The following is an 18,764-nucleotide window of genomic DNA, read 5'->3' on the forward strand; positions in this document are numbered from 1 at the left end:
GTGACTCGTGGCCGCGAGCTGGTGCGGCTGGGCGGTGGTCGTGGGTATCGCGGGTTTTTCTGGTTGCTGGGTTTGGATGAGGGTATTTCGCATGTGCCGCGGCTAAGCTGACAATGACAAGAAGGTATGGCAGGGGTAGGGCGCTTCGATTCGGTTGACGAGGGTAAACGAGTGCTCGACGAATTGATGATTTGGCACGAAGCAGACGAGGATCGTTTCGAGGGATGCGCGAGCAAGAAACCCTTTGGTCGGGACGGGCAGAGGTTGAGGTCGAGTATTAACAGAGTCGGTTCGGTCGACGGGGACAGGAAAGAATAGCGACGAGACGGACGGTGAGGGGGGCCGGCGTAATTGACAAAAGGCGCGCAATGTGTAGGAGCAGAGCCTCGACAAGCTTGGAGCTTTTGCGCCGAGACCTTTGGTCGTTGGTCTTTGGATGCGGTGACAGGTCGTCGAGGGGCGAGGTGTGAGGAAGAGCTGGAGGTCGCGAGGAACGAATTAGCTGGTTGTGAAGGGGCGGACGCAGTGACCAGATCCCAACGACGCAGATCGAATTTCAGCTCCCTCCCAGGCGGAAGATGGAAAGTGACTGCTTGGGACCTCGACGAAGTACTTGGGTACTTGCGATGATGTAACTGGCTCCAAATTTGAGGGCTACAGGGCAGTTGACAGCACTTCAACCAGCCCAAGGCGGACAGTCTCTAGGGGACCCCGCGGGCCACAGCGGCTGTGGCTCACCCGCCGGCTCTGGGCACGGAAAGTGTCCGTTGGTCACCACAGCTGAGGAACCTCGGGATGTGTACATCTCGCCTGGTACCTCTACCTGTCCCTCTTGAGGCGGCTGCTTCTTGTAACCTGAAGACTGGAAACCAACCCCGGCTTACCCTTTATCCGCTGATACCACCCGTTAACAATCAAACCGGAAAATGATGCAGCTGCCGGAACAGCTCAATTTCAGTTGGTAACTTCCTCTCTTCTTGAAATCACAATCTTGCTTCCGCTGAGTGGATGGAGGGCTCTCCGGCCTTGTTGCTCTCCTCGCTTTGAACTCCACTCCCATGACGACAATCTGGGGGAAAATGGGGTAGCCAGCTTCCGTATGTGAAAGGACTCCGGTACAGGCTCGCAAGAACACATGACCACATTGAGAATCTTGGTATCCGGGAACTCATGATATCTCATCTTGCACTCACAGTGATAGAACAGGTATAGCCACATCCCATCGGCACAGTGCAGCCAGGATTTCGTGTTGCTGCAATTCTCACCCAGGTTGCCAAACACTGTTCAACACCGCCAATCCTGCCTGGGCAAACTATCCCAAGCGACTACCGCCAATCCCAAGACCCAGGTCCGGCAGTGCCTCCATTTTCTCCCCTCATCCATCTCGGCGGCGTCCGGGTCACATCAGCGCGAGTTTGCCGAGAAACCCTCCCTTCGGCACCCCGACCCTCCGGATCCTCCCTATCAACACCCAACTACCTGCCTTAGTCTTCGGAGATCACCCCGCCCTCCTCCAGCTTTCCCCGCATTGCATCACGGAACGTTCTATTTGCTGTGTTGTCGTTTAGCAAGCAAATAACAAGCAGCTCGCTATCGCAAAGCAACCTGAGATATGTACTACCTAGGTACATGGGTGATCAAAATATGCAGCTGGGTTTGGGTAGTAGCAATTCGGTTTTCTCAGATTACTTTAAACATAATACCTTTAGCCAATGGTTTAGTAACCCTTACCTAAAGTCACAGGGTATGTTGCCTACCTTACGCTTCAATGTCTTTCTGTGGATGATTTCAACCAGTTGCGTTTCCACACCTTTTACAAACTTCAAAGCCCCCAACAGGCAGAGACGGCAGGCTATATTTTTACAAATCTTTTTACAAACTGCTTCAATAACGCAGGAATTGCTTTAGCAACCATGAACACGTGGACTGCTTGACTAGACGTTGCTCTAGAGGGAGTTTTCCCTGACCAACGTATGTGGTTGGTTGCTACACGATCCAAACCAGATCAGGGTCATGGCCGGATTATCACCAAATCAAAACCCAGTCAACTCTGAGCTCAATTGTGTCAAAGAGCTTCAAATTAAGCCATCAGGCCAGATCTGGAGGCTGCTGTAAAAAACCTACATGTCAATTTCTAACTACTAGGGGGTAATGCTTTCAAAAGACCGCCTCGCCAATAATTTCGCGCCGTTTCGCGTTCGTTTCCGAAACGTATGTCCCGCCGATATCGAGTCTGGATAGGTATGTCTGGTGACTCGGATGCTGCCAACATCGGACAGCCCGGGGTGTCGTGTGCTGAACTCGAAGAAGCCGGACCGGTCGCATCGAGACTAAATATCTCCCAGAAGGTGAGGACACTTTACAGATCCAGGATTCAGATGGTGTGAGAGAGAGAGGAGAACCGGGTGAGAAATCAGAAAAACTTTTGGCACAGCCGCGCACAGCCCGACAAGAGAAATTGCCAGGTATACTTATCACTCCGCAGCAACGTCCAGGTCGTCATGGGCAGGGGGAGGGCTGTCCAGTGCTGTTGTCGAGTGTTAGCTTACGATGCAGCCCAACGCACACCTAGTCGCCGGTTTACGTACCCTTTCTATCGTCACCGTTGGTACCGTTCTCACGGGGTTCCCGGTCTTCGCGGTCTTCCTTGGCGTCTCGATCACTTCTGACCAGTCAGGATCACTAGTTCAAATTCGGCATTTCTGAGAGGCCCTTGGCCCAAGGGGGGTTCTTTGGGAGAGTTCTTGAAAGATCTAGGAGAGTCAACACACCGTCGGTCAGGGCTGCGGGAACGGTCGCGGGTGTCGCGTCTGTCGCCACGGTCATAGTCGCGGTCGCGGTCCCGGCGGTCGTCCTTTCTGGGAGAGTAGTCGCGGGTGCTGCGACGAGGAGAAGGCGAGCGGCCACGACGGGGAGAGGAGCGGCGAGGAGCCCGCTCACGGTCACGACCAGAGTCGAAGCGCCATGAGGCGGAAGGAGGGGTGCGAGCCCACTGTAGCGTATCAGCAAACGTCCCTCAAAGCTGCGTCTCGTACCGCCTTACCTCAATCTTCAGGATGTCGTCGCGACCGATGCGCTTGTTGTGCATCTCATGATAAGCATCGTCAGCATCGCGACGGTCCTCGTACTCGACAAAGGCAAACCTGGCATGGTGTCAGTCTTTATTCGGATCTGTGCGGATACGCGAGAGGAGAGTGAACCCACAGTCTGCTGGATGCCGAGCGAGGAGCAGGGATGTCGCATCGGACAAGGTGTCCATAGCTATATTCGAGTCAGAACGTCAGCACGTAGATACATACATGAGGTTGTCCGTTTGATCCGATATAGACCAAACGTCGGCCGTCGTCGGCGCAGCAAAAGGAAGCTGTATTGTGTTCGGTGCGCCACGGAGCGTTGGCAGGCCACAGCGGCGCGGACAACGGGCGGTGGGTTGGGAGGAGGCAGCCCAAGCGAACGAGGACAGGACGTATCGACGGGGGGAACGGAGGGCGAGAACGAGGACGGAAACGTAGGACGGGCGAGGGAGGCATCTTTGGGTTGATGCATGAGGCTGGGAGCAGCGAATGCGAGAGCGGGAGGACGGGCGGAGGACGAATACGGAGGCGTGGGCGGGGAGCAGCGAGGGAAGGAGAGATGATCGGAAATCTCGGAAGGCTCTCGCGTGCCGGGAGGAAAACAGGACGGACGGAGGCATCGACGTGGGAGTTTCTGATATTCAGTTGACATACCGTTCGAATTCGTAGGCGAGGTCTCGGGCGCGAGTGCCGTGGCTGAAGCCAGTCACGTACAAGGTGGTGCCACCGCGCGACATGATGTTGGTGATGCTGACTTTTTGGCTGAAAGAAACTGAAAGAAATGTGAGGGTAGAGAAGAGAGAAGTGTGTGTCTCGCGATGGAGATTGAAACGAAGAACGGGGTTCTGATGGAGCAGAGCCTCGCGATGGGGGAGAAGGTGGAAGAAGATGCGCGTTGGTGGTTTGGTGATGAGAGTGGTCGGAGGAGGAGGAGGAGAGGAAGTGAGAGGTCGCTCGGATCGGCCCTGGCGCATCAAAAAGATTTTGGCGTACGGAGTACGGAGTGCCTTACGGAAACGAGCTTGGAGGTACGTACCGGTGGAGCAGGGCCACCTCAAAACGACGTGGAAGGACGTCAGTTGCTCTGTTGGCACCGCGCTCGGAGTTGGAAAAGCTTACGTAAAGTAGTCCGCATCAAGTGTTTGGCGGGTGTTTTGTACGGAACAGTCACCGCTGGGGCCTCCTGCCTCCCATTCATTGCTCCAGGTACCTTAGTCAGTGACAGTCTGTCGCTGTGTGGCTCCTTCCAGAAGGCCAGGGGAGGTCGAAACGGGATGCGCTGGCAGGTGCCTCCCGCCCACTGCGACACTGTTTCAGCAAGCACCCACAGCACCTCAGAAGCAATGGAAGGTAAGGGACGAAGTACCTACCTTGCTTAAGCTAACCAGAAACAGAGAGGTCAGGTACACCCGGCCCCTTCGGGTGCGAGTGATGTCATTGCACACCAGGACAGGAAACCTATTTTGCAAACATTCCAAGGTGACCAAGGTGACCCAACACGCTCACCGAGAATTGCCGAAGCTCCTGCCTACCACCAAAGGTTTATAGCAGTTCGAGAATTGAACGTAACAAGACATCTACAGAGTACATCGATGTTTACCATCCTCTGGCCAAAAACACTAGACAACGCACCGACGGGGCAACTCGGCCTGTGCCCGGATGCGAGTATGTTTCTGTCTCTCCGCTTCCGGCCACACGATGCGACAGCTTCTCGTTAGAAAACTGCCAATGAGAAGACAGAGTACATACCACTTTCCACTTTAGATCATGGACAACGTATATATGCCTTCTCCTCGGATGCGACATGCCCTTCAAGGAGACACTTCTCCCAGTTGCTCACTCAATCTTTACTCCTCAACAATTCCATCTGCACAAATACGTCAAAGGCCGAATAAGAAGACCGCGACTTCTTCTCCGGCATCTACCTAGCCAAACACGACAATCGAGGCAACAACCAGAGACATTCGGGGTAGATCAGTGTCTTACCTTGGCATACAATCATCTACCAGTAGTCTCCCCTTTTCACGTGTTATGCGATACTGTACGGAGTACGGGGATCCTGTTCACCAAAACCCCCTTGATCGGGCTTATTATTCGTCAAACGAACAAATCATCAACTGGGATCGCCTGTGCTCAGGATGGCGAGGACCACCATTTCATTCCGTCTTTTCCCACGCGCTGCATCTGTTATCTTATTTTTATACTTTGCCTGACTTCATCGGAGTCCACATGCACCACCCACATGATGTCGCCTCCTACTGTAAGTTCCCGGCTCCCCGTCCTGGGGCGGGATAAGCGGGATTGATAGACTATAGCTCCCCAACGGAAACCTCGCAATCTTAGGGCTTGTTTCTTCCTCATCGTACCATCCGTGAGCCGCAAAGCTGTGGTGTCACGTCGGCAATGACTGCAAGGAAACTCACCGGGAACCTCGGCCGACCTTGAGCCTCCTGCCAACGCCTTTGTCCTACAATCTCAGATCATCTCTGTCTCTCTCGCATCCGTGTCAGCCATGGAGTAGTAGCTCGGCAGAGGCGTCTACGATCCGCCACGACTGACATCTGAGTCCGGTAGGCCCGTAGAATCCATCACTTGGCGGGGAGCTGGTCTTATATCATTGCCCGCCAATTCGTCTTAGTTCTCTACTCGTCTTCGTGTTTCATCCTTTCTCAGTTTACTACCATCTGTTGTGCTTGCTTGGCACCCATCTTCCATCAAGCCGCTTTTGGGGAAACAGTTCGTACTCTCGTACTCGCGCCGAGTCATTATCGAACCTCTGTACCCGTATCGTCCAACACTCGGACTCGCATCCCAGTCGCGCGAGTCGACTGGCTTCCGGGTTCTTGGGTCCTCGGCTGTGTCGTTACATCGACTTTGGACCGTGACGCCGTCAACTCATATACACAATCATCTCTCATATTTTCATCTTGAAATTTCCAGCAAAGAATTGACGGTTGTCGCCAACTTTTGCCAATTCATTTGAGTTTGAGCTTCTGCTTGATACTCTCCAGACGACATCGCCTTGAAGCGCATCACCGCACGGCGCTTATTTCGTCTCAAGTGAGCCAGATTCTTTGCATGATCTGGCAGTAGTATCCTCTGGGATACCGACCGTGCAAAGACACACACCAAAGAACGGCCAAATGACAACCTCATTGGCCGCGTCCCGGGAGCCCCGTTCACTCCGGGATGCATTACGGGCTACGGGCCGGGCAGCATCGGCGACGCCTTCCGAGAGCCCAAGCGAAGAGGATTACGATGACCCGAAGTTGTCAGCGAGGCCGCGCAAAGGACGAGCACCGGTTCGTCCCGGCGCATCACCTCTCAAGAACTCTTCCAACCGTGAGAGGAAGCTCTCACTAGACGGATCGACGCTATCAGAAACCTCGAGCATCGACGATGAGCCCCTCCGCGATGGATCCGGTCGTCTCAAGACATACGTGTTGTCCCCGGATGACCGCGAGTTGCGGGATGTTCTCAAACGGGGTCTAGAGAGGGTAGGTCGCTCACGCAAACCATGTAATGACCAACTAACACAATGACAGGAAAAAGACCCAAGGAGACCACGCCGAGCCGGCAAGTTCAGCGACCTCGTCTTCACACGGCAATTTTCCACGTTTGACCGGCAAAACGTAAACACGGCCAACAGCCCCTTTCACGGCTTCTATACGCTCTTTTGGCTGGCCGTCGCGCTGTTCGTCACCAGGATCGCCGCCACAAACTGGCGGGCGACGGGGAACCCCTTGGGCACAAACGAGATTATGAAGACCATGTTCCGCCGCGACGTCGTCGTGCTCCTCGCCTCCGACGGCGTCCTGTGCGCCATCACGGGCGTCAGCTGGGTATTGCAGCGGTTGGTCTTTGCCGGCTACATTGACTGGGACAGGTCAGGCTGGATTATCCAGAACGTAAGTGAACACCATACCTTGAAAGCAAACAGGATTCTCACAGTCCACCAGATCTGGCAGTCGGCCTTCATCGGCGGCGTCATAGGCCTCACGCTGATCCGCGACTGGCCCTGGACGCACACCGTCTTCTTCGTCCTGCACGGCATCGTCATGCTCATGAAGCAGCACTCGTACGCCTTCTACAACGGCTACCTCTCGTCCGCCTACAAGAAGCGCAAGTACCTCCTCTCCAAGCTCAAGAAGCTGGAGCACGTCGCGCCCACCGAGTTCCCCTCCTCCACCACTCCCTCGGCCTCGACCGTCTCCGTCTCCCACCTCGCCAACCCGCCCTCCGCGGCCGAGATGCACGGGCGAAGGCAGTCCATCGCCCAGGCGCAGGCGCAAGCTCAGTCCCAATCGCATGCAAAGGATGGCGGCGGCGGCGACGAGCAGCACCAGCTGACGGATCTGGACCGCATCGCCCGTGCCATCGAGTCCGGACAGCCCCTCGACGCAGACCAGGTCCGGGTCTTTGAGCGCATCATCCGGTGGGAGATTGACGGCATCACGGACGAGCTCCGGGGTCAGGCGACGAGCGTTGTCCGGGCGTACCCCAATAACCTCTCGCTCGCGAACCACTACGAGTATATTGTTCTCCCGACCGTCGTGTACGAGCTCGAGTACCCGCGTTCCGAGTCGATTGATTGGTACTATGTTGCCGAGAAGACGGCGGCCACGTTTGGCATCATTCTCGTCATGATTATGGTGTCACAGGCTTTTATCTGTAAGTCCTCGTGTCTTTTTGAACACTTTGGTGTTCTCTCATCATGCTGTCGACTCCGTTACTAACACGCCCGTCAGACCCCGTAGCCATGCAAACCATTGCCATGAAGGAGGCGGGCATGCCTCTGGCCGAGCGCTTCCGCTACTTCCCCTGGATGCTCAGTGATCTCATCTTCCCCTTTATGATGGAGTACATGGTGAGTCAAGACCATGTCCCCCACAACGTCCCCCCTTAGATACGAGAACTAACGACAAACGCAAGATGGCATGGTACCTCATCTGGGAAACCGTCCTCAACACCCTCGCGGAACTCACCTACTTTGCCGACAGAAGCTTCTACGACGCGTGGTGGAACAGCGGTCCGTCTGCCCCCACCCCTTTGCTCGAAACTCCCAAACTTACTGACGTGACAACAGTTTCATGGGATCAATTCGCCCGCGACTGGAACCGGTAAGCATCACCGTCTACCCCATCCAAAAGACAACACAAGGACGAATGAATGCTAACGCAACCCAACAGCCCCGTCCACAACTTCCTCCTCCGACACGTCTACCACAGCTCAATCTCCTCCATGAAAGTAAACCGCCACACGGCGACCCTCATCACCTTCTTCCTCTCCGCCTGCGTCCACGAGCTCGTCATGTGGTGTCTGTTCAAGAAGCTGAGGGGCTACCTCCTGTTCCTGCAAATGTGTCAGCTGCCGGTACGTCGGCCCTCGATATGTTTTCCCTATTTTCCACATCGTTGCCAGTTACTTGATCATGTTTACATGTCTGGAAATGACATGGGTGCTGACTGCGTATAGCTTGTCCAACTAAGCCGGACGAGGTGGATGAGGGATCGCAAGGTGCTGGGGAACGTCATCTTTTGGTTTGGCATCTTTACGGGGCCGAGTCTGCTGTGTAGTCTTTACCTTATACTGTGATGTCACGTGTAAACAAGTTGCCGCGAGGCTGGGGATCTGTGCGATTACAAAACACCATCTTGGAGTCCACATAGGAGTGCGTCTGAAACGATTGCACGAATACACGGATGGTCACTGTTTGATGATCAAGGAAGCCAAACCTTACCGCGTGTACGTCTTAAGAATACATGCAAAAGACATGAGAAGTCACATTTGGCCCAATTCTACAAAAGTCTGTGGTATTCGTAATGGATTCATTCAACTAAAAACAAACAATCAAAGCCTCGCCGCAGTTTTGGCCTTTTTCTATCCTCATAGACAAGAAACATCGAGCGTGGGAGAAAGAGAGAAGGAGAGAACAAGTCTCGTTCGTCAAGACGCATCGTTTCACAGTCCCTGCTTCTCTGCCGTGGCCATGAGAGAACCGATAAAGGTGGTCACCAGGCGACTGCGAATCTGGCAAATATCCTCGGGCACCAGCCAAATGGTGGCGCCCATCTTTCTCGCAATGGAAATGCTGAGCTTGGCGTTGAGGTAGGCGTCGTCGTCCGTGTGGCCGGGGGTGACGAGGTCGTAGTCGACGTAGCTGCTCTTCATACCGCTGAGCACGTCCAGCAAAAACACACCGGTGCCGATGGAGGGATCCTTGAAGGATCGGATGGCAGATGACTTGCCGCCCTTGCGAGACATGTCATTGGCCCATTTCACCATCTCCGAGTCCGTGATCTCCTTCTTGCCAAGACGCTGCGCCAGTGTTGACAGAGTGACGGTAATGTCTCTGCGCATCAATTGCCACACCAAGCCAAGAGTCAAGGTCCGTTGACCGTCGGTGATATCTGCACCCTGTACGCCCACAAGCGAGAAACGGTTCTGCTTGCCGAGCTCGATCGCGTAGTTTGTGTTCTCAACCGCCTTGAACCGCAACATCTCTCCGCCGTGCGCCGGTGGCTTGTTCACATGACGCCAGTTGACGGATCCCTTGATAACCTTGTCGTACGCCTGCAGAAGCACCGTGCCGTCGCGCAAATCGTCAAAGAAGGATTGCACAGCAGGCTGCACATCCAAACTGTTGAGCCACAGAGTAAATACGCGGGCTTCTCTCTCTCCTTCGGCATCAAAGTCTTCAACCTCGAGCTTCTCCTCCTCGGTGATGGGGTCGAGCGCGGGGTGGGTGTTGAACAGGTTGGCAACGAAAGCCAAGTTCAGCTTGGGGTTACCAGCGACCAGAGATGACGGGGTAAGGAACTTGCGGCAGCCCATGTTGTCGGCGGTTTGCAGAATTTCCTCGGCGCGCTGATGAAGGTCTCGTGTTTGAAGAGGGGCTCTCGTCGCGCCATATTCGGAGCCGATCTGTGCCAAGAGTACAGTGTAGTTCTCGCCGTCCTTAATATCACTAGAGAAGTTGTTCACCCTGCGCAAGTTAGCATGCTTCTAGCATTGATTTCATGGCCCAGTGTTTACCGTCTGTTCCAGCCAGCGGCCTTGAGGTGGTAGTTGAACCATCTGAGAAGAATCTGTTCGGGGGGAAGTCTCAGGAACTGCTCGAGGGTCTCGTCGTCCTCCAACAAGCGGTAGAGTTCGGGGTGCAGCTTAATGTCAATCTTGCTCAAAAGACCACGGCGGATGATTTGCCAAATCAGACCGAGAATCAAGTGCTCTCTGCCCTCAATGATATCACCACTGCCAATGTTGACAACGGACAGACCGATACCCTTGGACGACTCAATGACGATGTTGTTGTTCTCCGTCATCTGGAAAGCGTTGAGCTGCTTCTTGTTCTTGGGTCGGTTCAGAACACGCTCGTCAATGGTGTCGGCGACACTGTCGTTGATGAGCTTGGCCAAGACCAAACCATCCTTGCACTCGTCAAACATTTCAAAGGTGTCAGTAGGGAAGGGAAGACGGCTTCCAATATCTGCGTCACCGGCCAAGACGGCGTTGATGTGACGGGTGAACTCGGTGCGCTCATCTTCGTTGATGGTATGGGTGACGTTGGCATTGGAGCCCTGGACGTGAATCTTGCCGATGCTCGACTTTGAAGAGTGACCCATGCCTCCGGTTGCTTGCGCGACAATGGATGCGCCGGTACCACCACCGGGACCGGTCGACATGCGTTTCTGAGCAGGAGAGGACTCGCGGAGCTTCGCAATGAGCTGTAGGTGTGTTGTTAGCATTACTTGGAGGGCGATGGATAGCAGGATTCCGTTCAAACATACGGCAACATAGTCCTCGAGCTCGACTCTGCGGGAGGAGTCAAGGTCGACCTCCTTCAGAGCCTGTCGTACGACATCGTAGGGTTGGCGCTCGCTCTGCTGGGTGGCCTTGATGGCAGTGGCCTCGTCAACGTAGCCCTTTTCGTCAATGTCGAGCTTGCGGAATGCGTCGCTGAGACCAAAGATTTCGTTTTGCGGGAATTGAGGATACTTCCTGTGGGTGAATGCTTGGTTAGTGACGGCAGACGAGACGTAGAGGTTAGAGCAAAGTAGAGCCCCTGAGCAATGCTGGCGGGAGTGAATCACTCGCAGCGGTGCGGGGCAGGGAATGCGATTGAGTGTGTGCGCACCTCTGAAGCTTGAGAACGTTCATGGTTGTGGTCGTCTCTGGGCGTGACGCGGGAAAGGAGACGAACGATTGAGGGAGACGGCAGGTTGAGGGTAGCGAGGCCGCTGGTGAGGCTGGTGGACGGTGGAGAGAAGAGGATGACGGGAGTCTCTCTGGGTAATGCGCTCGGCGCGGAGGAGCAGGTTGGAAGCACTTGACTTGATCAGGGACCAAGCGGGAGTGGCAGATGCGCAGGAAGCTCCGGAACGCACGGACGTTGACGGAGGTTGGTCCTTTGTATCCGTAGGCGCAGTACCTCTAGGTCCTGCTATCTAAATTCCTTGGTGTGTAGGGTATTCGAGGTGTTGGATTTGGCTTACGCAGTCGTGGTTTGTTTATGTTGTCGGTGTTGTATTTCGAGAAAAAAGTGTATGTAACAAACAAGTTGAACAAACCAGAGGGAGGAGGGTGATGATGTCGATGGTCAACCGGGGCTAAGCAAGGTTGTACTTGTTGGTACCCAGGTCAAGAAATCAAGCAGGTTAAAGGCCCAGGAGAGGGTTGTTCAGGTAATGGAAGTAGGCACAAGGTAAGCAGGAACTGTAAGTATGGTACCCGTACGACCAAGGTATAGGTACTGTGCAAGGTAAAATAGGTATGTAAGGTAAGGTAGGTATGCTCGCAACGGGGGCTGGCTGTGCAAAATGCTGTGCTGCGTTATGCCGTGACGAGGTACGAAATGCGCGTGTTAAGGCGGAAAGGTGACTTTGTGAGCGTGTGAGGTACTTCGAAGAGGGGGGAAGAGGGGGCAATGGGGGCCGGATGGAATGTGCGAGACTTACGTAGGTAGGTACCTTTTTTCTCCCAGTTCGATGGCGGGGGCGGGGAGGGGCCATTGATGTAATTGTACAGCCATCGCCTCGATTACCTAAGACACCTCTTGCTCTCGACTTTGGCTGCCTTACATTGCGATGCGACACTTGACTCTGCCTCTACCTTACCTTACGGAGTACACTAGGTACCCAACGCGACGCTGGTGAAGCGAAGCAATGTTCAGCACGTGGTCTAGCAGAGCCTGGACTATTGCCTTGCCGTACCCGTGGACATTGCCAAACCTCATCTTCGAAGAGTGAGGCAAGCCGCTCAAGCAGAGTGATGGACCCATAGGTACCCAATAGCCCAAACTGGGGCGAGAGGTACATCCTAATTCCTCAGTGCTCACATCTGAAGCAAGCTGAGGTAAGGTACCTCGACCTGCCACCCAAATCAATGCGAGAAACGCGGTACCTCCCTTGCTTTAGCACCTTAAGGTAGGTGAGTAACCGCAGGAAGCCTGTTTGGATTCGGACAAGTCGGGTACCCGTGAGACCTAGTGTACTCTACCCTTCCGCGTATCCAAGCAGACGCCCGAGGTACCCGACGACCAACGGCCACCAGCCACAACGGCTTGCGTAAGGCAAGCTCGCTCTCGTTTCGCCTACGACTACTTGTGTAAGCCAGCGTACGACAAGCTCAGGCTGCCGTTTGCCATATTTGCCTCATTCCCGATTCATGATACCTACTCGTCGCTACGCTATGTGAGATGAAGTCTAGCCAAGACGTCGAGTCATCACCAGGAGAATCGACGACGACGTGCACGCGTGGCTCGCCAGGCACCACAACACATGTTCTGCACGTCCACGACGCTCTCGGCTCTCCAACACGGGGGGCGGACGCGGGAACGAGACTCCAGACCTGGCCGTCCGCGCGACTCTTCCGGCGCCCCGGAGCCCCATCAACTTTGTTTCTTTTTTGACGTGGTTCGCCTCACGATCATTTCCCTTGCATGATGCTTATGTAAAGCAGCCTGGAAGGTCTCATGAGGCATAAGGGTCTATTGCAATAGTACCCAAGATCTCTAAATAACCTCGCCCTGCGCAAGGCCCGATGATCGATCTCCCGCTCCGTTGATGCTGCTGCCCACTTGCACAGTTCAAGCAACTAGACGCCCCCTTACTCTCTAGCCCATGAATGCCTAAGCGCCCAAAGTGTTCTCCAGACCTGCCCAGCCTTGAAATAGATTGCCAACCGTCAATCTGCCCGTAGGCCGCTCTAGGCAATTTTCTGGAACGACTAGGTTCAGGGAAGTTTGACCAAGATATGCATTATGATCCCGGCACATTACTGGTAAAGCACTGGTTAAAAGATGCACTGTGTTGCTCATAGCAAACCCCGGACCAGGTACAGTGCTTCCCTAATCTGAGCACAGTCCCCGCACCGAATCGCCCCCACCTCGAATTTTCTGATCCTCCGTGGCGATACCCTCATCGCGACCAAAGGAATCTCACCTCAACTTCGTCGTTATCTCCTCCACCACTCTTAGAGCACCCGTCTGTGGCTTGAACGCTCTAATACCACAGAACCGGATTATCACCTCTCTGCTTCTCACCCTCGCCATCCACATTCACCATGGCAGCCGTATGCAAAGCCTGCGAGGACCCCCTCATCATCACAATCGACCCAGACAGCGAAGACGAAGACAACCAAACCGGCGACGAGCCCCAGAACGTCCCCGATGATCTCGAGCTCCCCTGCGGCTGCCACTTTCACTGGTACATCCCTCCGCCTCACCCGCTTTGCTCACCCCTCTCATCCCATTCGAAGACCAGCTAACAAAAACCAGGCAATGCCTCCTAGACCAATCCGAACAAACAGCCCTCTCCCTAACCTGCCCCTCCTGCACAACCTACCTCCCAACCCAAACACCCACAGGCGAACCCGCAATCCTCACCCGCTACGTAAACGAAGGCGGCCTCCAAGACAGCCTCGACATCCTCCCCACCATCACCGAAGAAGCCTACCTCGCCTCCAACCCAGAAGCCCGCCCCGCCCGCGCATACCACCTCATGTGCTCGGAGGGCGACGTCCAAGGCATCGTCACCCTCCTCCAGGACGCAAACGAGGAACTCGCAGGCGACGTCGCCGCGCTCGGCCAGCTGATCCGCTACCAGGACCCTCTCGCTGGAGGGAAGAGCGCGCTACACGTCGCGGTGGAAAAGGCGCAGGAGGAGGTGGTCTGGTTGCTTCTGTGGATCGCGTCGCGGTTGCCGACGGACGTGTTCCCCGCTGCGGCGCGGCAGGCGGCTGAAGGGCTGCAGATTGTGAGGCTGACCAACGATGTGGGCGAGGACATTCGCGCGCTCAAGGCCGAGAACGGGTCGACGGCCGAGGATGTGGCCAAGGGGTTGCCTGCTCGTTGGGGTGCCTTGGTTGATGCCGGTGTTCTGCGTGCCTAAGTTATGTTGAGAGATGAGAAGTAAACAAAAAGATACCCAGCCTATTGTGGAAGAATTGTACAATGCAACGAGACACTCATACGTGACGAGACATCTTACTTTTTAACGTGAAATACCATTGTATTGATCAGGTCGCCCATCCCAAACGTCTAGTCTAAGTTATGACATGTCTACTTTCGGTCTGCTCGGCTTCTATTAGAGAGAAGTTGTGAAAGAATAAAGTGGCTGACATCCTCGTCAGACCAGTAACTCATGTGCGACGCAATCGTGTTCATGGGGTTGAAGTCGAGAACGCTCCTATCGCGTGTTAGTATATAGACCCAAGCAAGACTCAAATCAGTTGCTCACTCTTGAATGCTGTAATCGACGCGCCCGTTGCGATTCAGGGCCCGGACTTTCATCTCCTCCCGCCGCAGCTTCTGCGCCTTACGCTCTGCCTCGAGCCAGTCCGCGGCGCCGCCGTCGTCGTCCGTCTTGGCCAGTGCCACCCGCTTCTCCTGGAACTTGGAATACAACGTCTCGAGCTCGTCGTCAATCAGCGTCATCTCATTCCCGCTGATGCTGGTGCGGCCCATCATCGACTTGGAGTCCGCCAGCTGCTTCTTTCTTTCATTCGTCTTTTCCCCAAGCTTCGACGCATCCGAAATCACACCGCTGTCTGCAATGTTCGTGCCCGCTCCTGAAACCTGCTGTGGTGAGTTGGCCGAGTTCATCTTGGCCACATCCTCGTTGCTGAGACCGAGGCTGCGATTCAAGATGTTGCTTGCTATGCCTGCACTCAAGCTGGACCATAGCCCACTGACACTCTGGCCAACTTTCATACCGATGCCCGAGAGGCCTTGTTGCGCCACGTTGCCAAAGATGCCCTTCTTGGTGTACGGCAAGACTTGGGGCTTCAAGGTGGACATTGCAGGCGAAATCAGGGGCTCGAGACGGTAGCTGATTGGATCTGACGGATGAAAGACGTTGAAGAGCTGCGAAACCTTTGGAGACGAGACTGAATAGGGCAGACCGGTGATCGCGGAAACACGATGCGTAGGAGAAGCCGGATTCGCGGCGAGGAATGGGTCGTCCATCAAATCCGGGTTCAAGGGGCTTTCTGATGGCCGGGAGTTGGGCAAATGGCGAGCCGCGATTGTCCTAGTTGTGTTAGTCAACTCAAGCTCAGCAAGGAAATTGCAGCAACGTACCGTCCCTTGAGCATCTGGAACAACCCCACCGGAGACCCAAGGCAATAGAAATCTTCCACGTCAAACTCGAATCGCAGCTCATTGGCTTCTCGATCACGATGGGCCTCCATCTTTTCTTGTGCCGGCCAGAATCGGAGGGGATTCCGAGGGGTTTCCAACGTCTTTTGCTTCTCCTTTTGCCGGCACAAGATATCAAACATGATGGCCGAGCCGAGGGAATGGCCAACAACATGGACTTTGCCCTTGAACTCTGGGTTCCGCTCCATGAACAATTTGAAGATGCGGTTCGACTCCTTTAGCACGATCTCCGAGATCTGTTCTCGGTATGCACTCTGGTATAAGAGAACATCTAGCGCAAGGTCGGAAATCAAGGACCTGGCAAAAGCCACGCCTTCGATGGTGATGTCCTCTAGGGAGGGGTCTTCTGAATGATTAGTCGTGTCCACTAAACTTCAGGCCGGTCACTTACATTCGTCCTCATCTTGGGCACCGTCACCAATATCTTGTTCCTTTTTCTTTTCCCGTCTCTTGGGGAAATCAAGCAGGTGTCTCCAGCACACCGGCAAAACCTGCACACGGCAGTTTCGAGGGCCATCTTCCAGCTCTGAGTTGAGTGCTCTCAAGTCAGCAGAGCTGGAATACACCGATTTAATGTTCTTGCGCAAAATGTTGACATCGTGGACGAAATTCACGCTCTCCATGCTGTGCAAGTTAGTCTCTCAAGTAGACAATGTGCTTAATCTGTAGACTTACCGTATACCGAGGAGCTGACCGATACCGTGAGTGACCAATACCAAATGTTCGATTTCTCGCCCTTGGGTTTCGCCAAGCTGGCCGTTGTAGTCGTTTTCGATTTCCTTTTCCTCTCTTTTCCGAATCTCCTCTTCCTGTTCCTCCTGGTTACGCTCAGCCCCTTCCATCAGCGAAGAGATCTGCCGTTGGAGGGAATTTTCCCTGTCATCTTCCTCCTCCAGCAGGGAAATCTCGTCGGTTGACTGCGACGGTCTGGAAGATGGTGGCGCAGACCTCCTCTTGAGCAGTTTCTGCTGCTTCTCATCCAGCTGCGGGGTTGCTGTAGGGTCGGTCGGCGTCGCCGGCTGTTTTTGTTGTTTCTTGTTCTTTGCCACGTCAGAGTAGCCCCTGACCAGTTTGACACCACTCATGTAACCACCGCCCGAGAATCTTTCATACATGGTTGACGTCACCCACGAGAGCATGCTGTCTGAGGTGAGCCACGCGGTGCCTGCATCTTGATATGTTGCGATGTTGTTCATCCAGGCGCCAAACAAGCGGTGCGAAGAGGGCTGATGTTGGTTCTGCGGCCCCGGCGATTTTAGACTCCCGTCAGTCGTAGGAGTTGTAGCTGCTGCGGCCTTGAGATTCTCCACGGACGCTTTGGGCGTTACATCCTTGGCTTTGGGGTCCTTGTTCTTCGGGTCGTTGCGAACTCGCGGCTTGGGATATGTCCAGGGCTTGACCTTGAGATACCCCTCCTCCAGCTGTGAAGCTAGGTTCTCCTCACATGGCCGCAAAGACGAACCCTCGTCGTAGAACCAGGTGCCGCGACGCACTTCATACACAGGACCCAGCCAGTAGACCGGGCCCAGCTCCCGGTTTTCGATATCGACATCAAAGAGGTAGTCCTCGTTCACGGGAACGCGCGTTTTGGGGGTCTGGGTACCCTCCGGGCTGGTCTCTACGCTGCTGTGCGCGCCCTCATCGTCGGTATTCTGGCGACCACGTTTGGAGCCGGACGAAACGTTGCGCAACGATCGTTCTCCTCTTCGCTTCTCTGAATCCTCCAACAAACGCTGGTACGCCGTCTCGATTGCACGAGAATCTAGCTTGGAAAATGGCAAAAATTTCTTTGGCTGGATCGGGGGCTTGGCATCTTCGGCAGGCTTCGCTTTGTCTCGGAGGAATTGTGGTTTGCGCTTGGGAACCTGGGCAGCATCGAGTTAGTCTGAAAGTGGGCAAATTTTGTGCTGACGATGGGGAGTCTCACATCAGTTGCGTGGTACCAAAGGACGTTCAGTGGAGGGCAGTCGGAGGGGTAGGTCTTGATGCTCTGGCCGTATAAGTGGGTGATGCTGTGATCGCCAGGACGGGATGTCGGGACGGGCACGGGCTGTGGAGGAGGATCCTTGGGCGTCGGTGTTGAACTCCGGCTGCCGGCCCAAGGGTTGATGGAGTCGACAGCGGACGAGAGGTAGGACTTTTCTGGTTTGCGGTCAGCGCCGCCGGGAGCCATGATCTGCGAGTGGGCCGAGTGCCATTCGGCGGAGGTGTGACGGGATGCCCAGGAGCGGCGAGAGGTTGCGGTGATGTAGCTGTTGATATATGTGCCGGAGAGGTTCGGCGGTCTGCAGTGTCGTCCCCAAGCCTGTCTGGAGCGAAGAATCGCGGGCGCCAACGTGACAGAGGCAGCAGCAGACGGGCACTTATCAGTGCGAGTGCGTCACCGGAGTCCTCTTGGGGGGGAGGACGTGACCGACTGTCGGGGAGAGCAGTGACCGGTTTGGAGGGCAGTTTCGGGGGGAGCTTGGAGCTGGTTGGGCGGGAACCAGGAATGCTGGTTTCAGACTGGAGCAGTGGTGCAGGGTTAAGGCGGCGACAGTGAGGTGAGAGAGATGGAACGAAAGTCAAGAGAGAGAGCAAGGTTGGGGGGTTGGTGGAATCTTGTATGTATTTAGGTAAAGCTGGGCGAAGGAGGAAGATGGAAGAGCTCAGGAAGAATGAGTTTCCAACAAGTCGCGGGGCTTTGGCTGCTTGGCACTACCTACTATCAAAGGGGACAACGTGTACTTGCACTTTTGGCGGTATTTGCTCTTACGGTAAGTACCTTTTCTGAGGCAGGTAGGTATCTGTGAGGTAAGGTGTCCAGTCGGTAATGGAGGCTTACATGAGAGTGGACAGTTCTGGATCAAAGGGAAATACGCGGTAAAGGAACACGAGGCCGCCTACCCATCTGCAGGTGCTTCCCCAGGCACAGGATCCGTAGTGAACAGAGTATTCGTATCTTTGTATCCGTACTCCGTATGGGCTATGATGGAGGTGGATGAATGAAGGGCGCAGACGGCCCCAGTCAGCTGCACTTGGACATGGGGAGC

At 54.8% G+C, this 18,764-nt stretch overlaps 5 protein-coding genes across 5 annotated transcripts; 2 read left to right on the forward strand and 3 right to left on the reverse strand.

Moving 5' to 3' along the window:
* Nucleotides 1-2,474: 2,474 nt before the first annotated feature.
* Nucleotides 2,475-3,811, reverse strand: CABS01_08396 (uncharacterized protein; the record flags this gene model as incomplete). Its single annotated transcript, XM_060541756.1, has 5 exons — nucleotides 2,475-2,527; nucleotides 2,589-2,662; nucleotides 2,772-2,992; nucleotides 3,044-3,143; nucleotides 3,729-3,811. 5 exons carry the CDS (start codon nucleotides 3,809-3,811, stop codon nucleotides 2,475-2,477), a joined length of 531 nt encoding a protein of 176 aa, XP_060401913.1.
* A 2,406-nt stretch (nucleotides 3,812-6,217) lies between these two features.
* CABS01_08397 (MBOAT family protein) lies at nucleotides 6,218-8,669 on the forward strand (the record flags this gene model as incomplete). The annotated part of the gene is made up of 8 exons (XM_060541757.1): nucleotides 6,218-6,571; nucleotides 6,620-6,982; nucleotides 7,034-7,745; nucleotides 7,823-7,941; nucleotides 8,007-8,103; nucleotides 8,161-8,194; nucleotides 8,264-8,447; nucleotides 8,550-8,669. 8 exons carry the CDS (start codon nucleotides 6,218-6,220, stop codon nucleotides 8,667-8,669), a joined length of 1,983 nt encoding a protein of 660 aa, XP_060401914.1.
* Nucleotides 8,670-9,035: 366 nt separating this feature from the next.
* Nucleotides 9,036-11,234, reverse strand: CABS01_08398 (uncharacterized protein; the record flags this gene model as incomplete). Its single annotated transcript, XM_060541758.1, has 4 exons — nucleotides 9,036-10,059; nucleotides 10,110-10,801; nucleotides 10,865-11,075; nucleotides 11,212-11,234. The coding sequence occupies 4 exons, from the start codon at nucleotides 11,232-11,234 to the stop codon at nucleotides 9,036-9,038; spliced, it is 1,950 nt and encodes a 649-aa protein (XP_060401915.1).
* A 2,403-nt stretch (nucleotides 11,235-13,637) lies between these two features.
* Nucleotides 13,638-14,464, forward strand: CABS01_08399 (uncharacterized protein; the record flags this gene model as incomplete). The annotated part of the gene is made up of 2 exons (XM_060541759.1): nucleotides 13,638-13,780; nucleotides 13,852-14,464. 2 exons carry the CDS (start codon nucleotides 13,638-13,640, stop codon nucleotides 14,462-14,464), a joined length of 756 nt encoding a protein of 251 aa, XP_060401916.1.
* A 170-nt stretch (nucleotides 14,465-14,634) lies between these two features.
* Nucleotides 14,635-18,094, reverse strand: CABS01_08400 (DDHD domain-containing protein; the record flags this gene model as incomplete). Its single annotated transcript, XM_060541760.1, has 6 exons — nucleotides 14,635-14,761; nucleotides 14,813-15,604; nucleotides 15,655-16,075; nucleotides 16,124-16,356; nucleotides 16,408-17,597; nucleotides 17,660-18,094. Coding segments are annotated over 6 exons (3,198 nt in total), but the record flags the coding sequence as incomplete, so codon positions are not given.
* Nucleotides 18,095-18,764: the final 670 nt, after the last annotated feature.

Source organism: Colletotrichum abscissum (genome assembly GCF_030869225.1).
Source record: "Colletotrichum abscissum strain IMI 504890 chromosome Unknown Scaffold_19.1, whole genome shotgun sequence".
In the NCBI taxonomy this organism is placed as follows: domain Eukaryota; kingdom Fungi; phylum Ascomycota; class Sordariomycetes; order Glomerellales; family Glomerellaceae; genus Colletotrichum; species Colletotrichum abscissum.